Here is an 8,484-nt window from a genome sequence, read left to right as displayed (position 1 = left end):
CAGTCCCATCCTGACTTCACTCCACCGTGACCCCGGGGTGCAGGCTGACTTCCGTGGCAGCGACCCTTAGGGAGGGGTGGCCCTCCTGCTGGCCTCACTTGGGGTGCGATCCAGAGGGTTGATTCGGGGAGGGGGCAAAGGACCATTCGTTTGGGGTTTTGTTTGACTGCTTTTTTGTAGTTTCCCTTCCACTTGCCTGGTGCAGCCCCCCACCCCCCAAACCACCTCACCCCACCCCCCAAACCACCTGGGTGTCCCTCCAGGATTCCCCCCAGGCCTGGCCTCCACTGCGGCTGAGCCTCTCCCAGGCCTGGGCAGGCGTCCTGGATTCTCAGCATCTCGCAGACGCTGGAGTACGAGCAGAACAGAGAAGCTGCCGGGGGAGGAAGTCATTCCGCCCTCCCCACACCTGCAGCAGACACACCCTGGAGGCTGGGGGGGGGGCTGCTGGAAGCCCACCAGGGGAGCGAGGAGCGAGGACTCAGGCTGCAGCACAACCCGAGATCCATCCCTGACTCTGACGTCCACCTGCCGCCTCCCGGCACCTGCCTGCCACACACTGGGCCCTGGCCAAATGCCGCACCTCTCTCTGTGTCCCCCGTCCCTCTGAGGGCCAGGGAGGGATTAAAGGAGATGAAACCTGCCTTGCCCCATTCAGTGTCCGGCCCACCCTGCGGAGGACCTGGCCCTCGTCGCCCCCAGGAACCCAGTTCGACAGACCTCACAGCGGACTGTGGGCACCGAATAGACGCAGCACACCTTTGCTCCAGTTTACGTGTGTTTAACGGTCAAGGTTCACAGCAGCCCACGCACACCCTTGCACATGTGTGCACCCAGACGCATTCCCCCAGCACCCTCCACGCGTCGGGCCCGGACGCTGGGACGAGGTGGTCGGCTCGGGGGGCTGGGTCTGCAAAGGAAGACAGATGGCATTTGTCCGCGGAGTTCTGCCTTCCAAAGGGCCACATCCCGATTTGGGCGCCAAACGGGGCCATTCGGCATTCCTTCTGGTTTCCGGACCAGGAGCGATGGCTGAAATGCTTTTTCTCTTTTCTTTCCTTTCCGGTGCCAAGAGCCTTGCCTCCCACAGCCAGCCCTGGCCCACAAGGACACCGCTCTCCTTGGCAGGCTGGCCCAGACGCCCGCTGAGTGTGCGCAGGAACTCGGGGAAGGGGAAGGCGAGGACGGAAAAGAAAGGCCCGGAGGAACCTGGGAAGCGGTGGGAGGTCTGCGCCCTTGGAGCCCCCGAGCGAGCCCGCCCGCCCGCCCGCCCTTGGCACCAGCTCCTCTGGGGCTGCCTGGCGGCTGAGCAGAGGCTGGCCTCCACACGCACCCAGCCTTTTGTGGGAGCGAAACACAAAGGAGAGGCAAAAACACCTCTTCTGTTTTGACGGGGGGAAGCTGACATCTCCAGGAAGCCTGGGCCGGCCAGGAACTCCCACAGCCCAGCGATTAGCCCCTGTGAGTGAGCGCCCCATTCCGCTCTAAAGGGCTGCGTCCCAGCTGCCTCGCCAGGGTGGGAACGGAGGCGCCTGGGACCCTCCCAGGACGTGCTCGCCAGCCGCTGGGCTGGAGACCTGCACCCGTGCGGGAGGGGGAGCGCCTTGGCTGGGCTCCAGTTTCCGGTTACTCCGGGTGGGGGTTAGGGGGACTCGGAGACAGCAGAGTTTTGTCCAGGGACCCCCGCGCCGAAGGAACCCAGGGAATCACAGTCGGCCCCCACCTCCGGAGCCGAAGGGTGTCGGGAAAGGCTGCCAAGAGAAGGGGCCTGCAGTCCAGAGCTGCCATCCGGAGCTCGGGGTGTGGGGAGTGAGGACCGCGAGGTGCCCATGCACAGCCCCAGAAAAGCCGCCACTGCCTCCTAGGCTCCGTGGCACGGGGCTGGGGCCTGTCCTTATGGGCGTCCACGCGGGAACCTGGCGAGGAAGCCAGCGCTCCTGCCTCCGGACTTGTCTTCCCGGACTCCAAAGTTACGCTGTATCGGGACAGGCCCCCCGCCCCCCGCTCCCCGCTTCCCACTCCGCGCACTGGCGCAAGTGCGTCAAGAACGTCAGGCCGCGCACTCCGGGCGGACCTCGAGACGCAGGCCGGTCACCGAGGGCCAGCAACAAAAGAAGGAATTCGGGCCCTGTGACACGTGCCGCCGGCCGGCTGGACTAACCTCGGCGGCAGCGGAGGCCCAGCGCGCGCACGTTGCGCCTGCTGGTGTTTATTGGGTACACGGGCTTGCGCACAAGCCCAGCCCCCCGCTGGTGGCCCAATGCACACCGCCCCCCTCCACGAATGTCCTCACCGCGGGTGGCCCCGGAGGCCCAAAGGAATGATCCTCAAATAGGCGATCTCCTTCTTCCCAACCCCCCGCTCCCCGAGTCCCTTTCCATGACAGATTATCCTAATTGAACGGTTACGGGTCACCCTCCTAAACCGTTAGCAGACATATCCCCACGCTTCAGTTCTTCGTTTATTAAATACATATTTAACGGCTGGGTGAAGAGCCAGCTGGGAAACACGCGGGCTAGAAAATAATGCTCCAGAAGGCACCAGGCTGGTGCGGAGGCCAGAGCCCCGGGCTCAGCCTCCCCGGAGACCTGAGAGCAAGACTGTCGGCTGTGTGTGTGTGTGTGTGTGTGTGTGTGTGTGTGTAACTTGGCTAATTGGGAGGCAAATTGCTTAGTATGTTTATTTGTTTGCTTTAAAAAAAAAAAGCCTTACATGCCAATTAAAAGTTCCCAGGCCGCGGAAGTAGCCGGAGAAGGATGACATTCCGCCGGGCCCGTTTGTGAGGGTGCGGCATCAGGGACCAGGGACCAGGGCCTGGGGCCCGAGCTGTGCAGAAAGCGCTCCGGTAGCGGAGGTGCGGGCGTGGGAAAGGCAGCTGGGGAGCCGCCGGGAGATCGGCGGCGGCCGTAAGCGCCGCCAGGACGCGCAGACGCCCGCAGACCAGGCAGCGCCGCCGGTGAAGACCAGAAACAGTTTTCCGCAGACCCGCTCTCCGTTTCCCATCTAGAAGATGGGTGAATGCGCCTGCACCTCTGACGGCCTCGGGCGCTTCTCCAGACCGGGTTTAGCTTCTCCTGGCCGCGGGTTTCCGTGTCTGAGAACCCGGCGGCGACCGGCGGAACCTGCAGCAGGAGCGCGGCCGCGAGCGGTGGGCTCCTGCCGCCCGGCGCTCCGCGAGCAGAGGTCTGCGCCCAGGCCTGAGGCCTCTTTCTGCAGACACCCGGGCGCTGCCCCTACCCTCCTCGGTCGCGGTGAGGGCCACAGAGCCGGTGCTGAAAACACGGCGCTAGAACAAGGAGGGGGGTGTGCTCAGCTCCGGGCTGGCCTCTGCCCTTGGGTAGCGCGGCTCTGCGCGGAAAGAACGCGTCCCGGGGCTACGCCGCCGTTCGAGGCGCCCCCTCCTTCCTTCCTTCCATCCACGCCCCGTGCCTCGCAAGACCCTGACACCAGCTGGGGGCGCTCCGTGCCGCCGCCTAGATGCGCGCTCAGAGTACCAGGGCAGTCGCCGCTTTGTGCAGGCTTCTCGTTTACTGGGGGCTGCAGCGCTGACGTTTGGATACAACCCACCGCGAAGAACCAAGGGGGGATGGAAGGGGAGGAGAGAGAGAGACCGTAGCCCCGGCGGGCATCCCCAAAGATCTGACCGCGCTGGGTATCGGGCCAGTTTGCGGCGCTCCCAGCGCCTCCCCCAGCCCCACTCGCTGGCCTCCGTATTTTCAAACAAATTTGACAACGTTCCCTCTCGCGCGCGCGGTCCCCACAGCGAGGCCGTCGGTACTTCCCCCGCGAGCCCGCGCCCCACCTCCCCGCGCCGCCGACACCCCCTCCCCGGTCCCTCCTCCAGTCCCTCCCCGAGAACCTGCACCGCGGACGCCCATTGGCTGCGCGCGGGGAGGCGGCGAGTGCCGGGCGCCGCGAGTTTCATTGAGCGGAGTGAGCCCGGATGACATCAGCTTCCCGGCCGCCCCCCCTCGGGCCCCGCTCATTGGCGCTGCCGCCCCTCCAGGACCCGCACATTGTTCCCCGCCCCCGCTGCGGCCGCCACCGCCGCGGCCGCCGCCGCCGCCGCCGGACTATAAAAACCGGCCGAGCCCGGAAAGGTGCGGATGCTTATTCTAAGACCGACGCGACCTCCGCGCCCGGAGTCCGGGTCTCCACGGCGGCTTCTGGGAAGGAGCTCCTGGAGCTGCGTCCGCAGTAAGTGTCCCCGCCCCGCCGCAGCCCCAGCCCACACATCCCCGGGGCAGACGCCCCTCAACTGCGCTGCGACCCCGGACGCTCCGATAAGGGTCCCCGATCCCACCCCTGCCCGCCAGCTCTGCGCGGCGTTTTCGCTGCTCTGCTCCAGCTCACGCGGCCGGCAGCGTCCCCTTCGCCCACGAACGAGAAGTCGGGGCGACCACAGCTCCTTCTGCCCAAGTCCTAGTCGGCGGGCGAGCTCCCCGCGGAGCCGCCGGGGCGCAGCGCGCGGAGTCTGGGCCCCGCGAGGGCGCTGGGAGCGTGGGTGCGCTGGTGCTGGCTCTGGGGTGTCGATGGAGATAAGGTGGATGCGTTTGAGGAACCAAAATAAATACTTCTCTATTTAGAGCTCATGCTCCTCAAAGGAAAAACAAACTTCGCTTGCCGCTTGTTTACTCCAGCCCTGGAGATGCAGCCTCCCCGTTCCTAGCTGACGGCGTGAAACCTCGTGAATGCCACCCTCACTGAGGGACAGGCGCCGCTCCCTGGAGTGAAACAACCTGTGGATGCGAGTGGAGGGGAGGTCGTGGGGGAGGGAAGGAGCGGTTTCTCGTGCGTGCCTGCGCGCCCCTGGAAGGCAGGCCAGAGGAGGCCAGGGGGCGCGGGGCGCCCGGCCGTCCCAGCCGAGCCTGGAACCCGCGCGGCGGCGCAGGCGGAGCGCTTTCCCCTCTCACCGACTTCTCTCCGTGTTCGAGCTCTCCCCTGTTTCTCCTCCTCTCCGTAGGAGGCGCGCGTGGGAGCTCGGAGGGCCGAGGGAGGGAGGACCCGGCGAGAGCCGCGACTCCCCCTGGGGCCATGGACTCGGACGCCAGCCTGGTGTCCAGCCGCCCGTCGTCGCCGGAGCCCGATGACCTTTTCCTGCCGGCCCGGAGCAAGGGCAGCGGCGGCAGCGGCTTCACGGGAGGCACCGTGTCCTCGTCCACGCCGAACGACTGCCCGCCAGAGCTGAGCGCCGAGCTGCGCGGCGCCATGGGCGCGGCGGGCATGCACCCCGGGGACAAGCTGGGCGGCGGCGGCGGCGGCTTCAAGTCGTCCTCGTCCAGCACCTCGTCGTCCACGTCGTCGGCGGCCGCGTCGTCCACCAAGAAGGACAAGAAGCAGATGACAGAGCCCGAGCTGCAGCAGCTGCGCCTCAAGATCAACAGCCGCGAGCGCAAGCGCATGCACGACCTGAACATCGCCATGGACGGGCTGCGCGAAGTCATGCCCTACGCTCACGGCCCGTCGGTGCGCAAGCTCTCCAAGATCGCCACGCTGCTGCTGGCGCGCAACTACATCCTCATGCTCACCAACTCGCTGGAGGAGATGAAGCGGCTGGTGAGCGAGATCTACGGCGGCCACCACGCCGGCTTCCACCCCTCCGCCTGCGGCGGCCTGGCCCACTCCGCGCCCCTGCCCGGCGCCGCCGCGCACCCCGCGGCCGCCGCGCACGCCGCGCACCACCCCGCGGTGCACCATCCTATCCTGCCTCCCGCTGCCGCCGCCGCCGCTGCGGCTGCGGCGGCCGCCGCGGTGTCCAGCGCTTCCTTGCCGGGCTCCGGGTTGTCGTCGGTCGGCTCCATCCGGCCCCCGCACGGCCTGCTCAAGTCTCCGTCCGCCGCGGCGGCGGCCCCGCTGGGGAGCGGGGGCGGCGGCAGCGGGGGTGGCGGCGGCTTCCAGCACTGGGGCGGCATGCCCTGCCCCTGCAGCATGTGCCAGGTGCCGCCGCCGCACCACCACGTGTCGGCCATGGGCGCCGGCAGCCTGCCGCGCCTCACCTCCGACGCCAAGTGAGTTGGCTCAGGCAGGCTCGGCCTGGCGAGCGGGGGGCCCGGAGGCTGCGGGGAATCGTGCACTGGCCGGCGCTGGGCCCGGGAGCTCAGTTCCGAGGAGGAGCGCAGGACCTTGGGCTGGGGGTGGGTTCGCTGGTGCGGACTCCGGGCTCCCCGGGGCGCACTCGGCGTTGGGGAGGGAGAGGGACATTCGCTCCGGGACTCGGTTCAGCCCCCTCAGGCTTTCCACAGCGCGCGCCCGGCAGACACCATGTAATCCGAAGGCACCGCTAGGCGCACTCCGCCCCAAACACCCCCGCTCTTCCCCCAAAAGAAATGATTCTAAGAACCGGTTTCCCAGGGCACTCGGCCTCACCCCGCCGGGCTGCACGTGGTTACGCGGGGGAGGGGTGTTGGGGACTTCCTCTCCTTCTCCTTTCTGGACGGGCCGGGGACTCCGGAGAGCGGCACCCCGCGAACGGCCCGCAGGCTCGCCTCTGACCCGGGCCAGGGCTCCCAGATAGCTGGAAGCGGGCGCTCGGTACCAGGAGCACTTACGGTGGCGGCCAGTCGCGGACTCCGGTCAACCCGCCGCCACCCCCCGAGAACGGCGGCGGGTCCTCCCTGCCGCTGCCATCGGTTTAGGGCGTGCGGTCCTCGGCCCTTTTTCAGCAGCAGGAAGGAGCCGTGTGGAGGTCGGACCAGAGCCGCTTGTGGATTGAAAGAAGCGGACACCGTCGACTTGGGGAGGGGGGGCGGGTCGTTTTTGGTTATTTTAAAATAGATTTCCCCTCCCCACCTCGTTTCAGCCTCTGAGCACAGAGCGGTCGGGCTCCTGGCCGGATCCGGGGCGGCCTCGGGCCCCGAGGGTTTGTCGGAACTTGCGGTCTGTCGCTGTGACTAGAGCCCGGGTTATTTGGGGATTCTGTTGGCTTTTTCACGTTTTCCTTCTCGGATGTGTACATATAATCTCAGTAACGAGGCGCGTGCGCGCTGCTGCTCGGTAAGCTCACGCGACTGCCAGCCCTGCCAGAGGCTAAGCCCGGTCTCCCCTCCATCGGTTTCTTTTCGCCACTTTTTAACACGAATGACAGACTCTTCCACGCGCTTCTGCGCCCCCGCGCAGCACCTCCGCGCCGCCAGCGCTGCGGTTCGGCTGCACCGCGTCCGTCCGTCCGTCCGTCCGCCCGTCCGCCCGCCACGTAACATCCCTCCTCTGATCGCTGCCCCTCGCAGAGAGTGTATCATCTGTTTTATTTTTGTAAAAAGAAAAAAAGTGCTAAATAATATTTATTACCTGTTTGGTTGCAAAAAAAAAAAGAACCGAAATAAATGATCGAGTGTTGCGATTTTAAATAAAAGTTAAAGTAAATCAGGTGTTTTCCAGCCGTGCGGGTGGGAGAAAGTGCGGGGTGGGGGAGGTGCGCAGTTCCACGGCGGGGCGGTGGGGTGGGGGGCGGTGGGGGGGCGGCCCCCTGGTTTCGTCTTTGGGACCCAGAGGGGCCAGTCCGCCGCTCCCTCCTCCAGCCACGCCGCCCTCCTACACGCTGGGGGGGGGGGTCCCCGCTGCTCACCCCTGTTTTTATTTCTGGCGTCTAACCCGGAACTCCCGTCCTCTCCGTTTAAGGGCTGAGTCAGTGGAAAGTGGAATTTTCGCTCCCCGCGCACTCGGGCGGCTTTGGGCCTGGGGGTGAGGGCCGGTGCCTGCGGCTGGGGCTCCAGGCGCTGGGGGCTCCCGCCCTCCGTCAGCTGCGGCCCAGCCAGGTGGGGTCCCAGGCCCGGGGGGTTTAGTGCGGGGTCCACGCACCCTTCCCCCGCTTCCCGGTGGTGGCGTGTCCGACTCCCGCTCACGCCGGCCTTGGCCTTGGACTGAACTGTGTCCTGCGCTGGTAATGCCCCTGGCGGCGGCTGTTCTGGGGCTCCGCACGGCACCCCGCAAGTGCAGCGCGAGTCCCGGCCGAGGCCCTGCAGGGGGTCTGGCTGGACATAAACGAGCTTCCGGCCAAGAGGAGCCGGCGCCTTCAGCCCCCAGCGGCGGCGGGACAACACTGGCCCTGGGAAGCCCCCGGCCAGCGCCGTGGACCACCGGCCCTGGGCCCTCTCCTGCACCACAGCTTTGGGGGCCACCGGGGGGAAGTCGCCTGCACCTGCAGCGCCTGGGGGCAGAGCAGGTTTTCTGGGTCAGAGCCCCGTTTCCTGAGGTCGTCGGAGCCAGGCCCACGGGGCCTGCCGTGGGCAGGACAGAAGGTGGCGGCTCCCTCCCGCAGATCCGGGCAGGTGCTTGGAGGGGGGCCCAACAGGTGAATCCTGCTGCCTGCGAGAGCTGTGGGTGCCCAGGGACCGGGTGCTGTGGGCCTTGCACCACTTTCCTTTTCGCCTCGAGTGGCAGAAGCCCAGCAGCTGGGATGGGGGTGGGGGTGGGGGGCCAGGGACCCAAGTGCCGGCGGAAGAACCCTAGAAGAGAGAGGGCAGGGCCTAACAGTTTCACTCCCAA

At 66.9% G+C, this 8,484-nt stretch overlaps 1 protein-coding gene across 1 annotated transcript; it reads left to right on the top strand.

Annotated features, from left to right (window-relative positions):
• Window positions 1-4,096: 4,096 nt before the first annotated feature.
• On the top strand, window positions 4,097-7,326 carry OLIG2 (oligodendrocyte transcription factor 2). Its single transcript, XM_045852572.1, has 2 exons — window positions 4,097-4,197; window positions 4,964-7,326. Exons 1-2 carry the CDS (start codon window positions 4,107-4,109, stop codon window positions 6,010-6,012), a joined length of 1,140 nt encoding a protein of 379 aa, XP_045708528.1. The 5' UTR covers window positions 4,097-4,106; the 3' UTR covers window positions 6,013-7,326.
• The last annotated feature ends 1,158 nt before the right edge of the window (window positions 7,327-8,484 follow it).

The sequence above is a fragment of the Phyllostomus hastatus genome, unplaced genomic scaffold (assembly GCF_019186645.2).
Source record: "Phyllostomus hastatus isolate PE091 unplaced genomic scaffold, TTU_PhHast_1.1 phas_contig_948, whole genome shotgun sequence".
NCBI classification, from domain to species: domain Eukaryota; kingdom Metazoa; phylum Chordata; class Mammalia; order Chiroptera; family Phyllostomidae; genus Phyllostomus; species Phyllostomus hastatus.
Note: the sequence above shows the minus strand (reverse complement) of the source record. Positions and strands in the feature narration are given on the sequence as shown.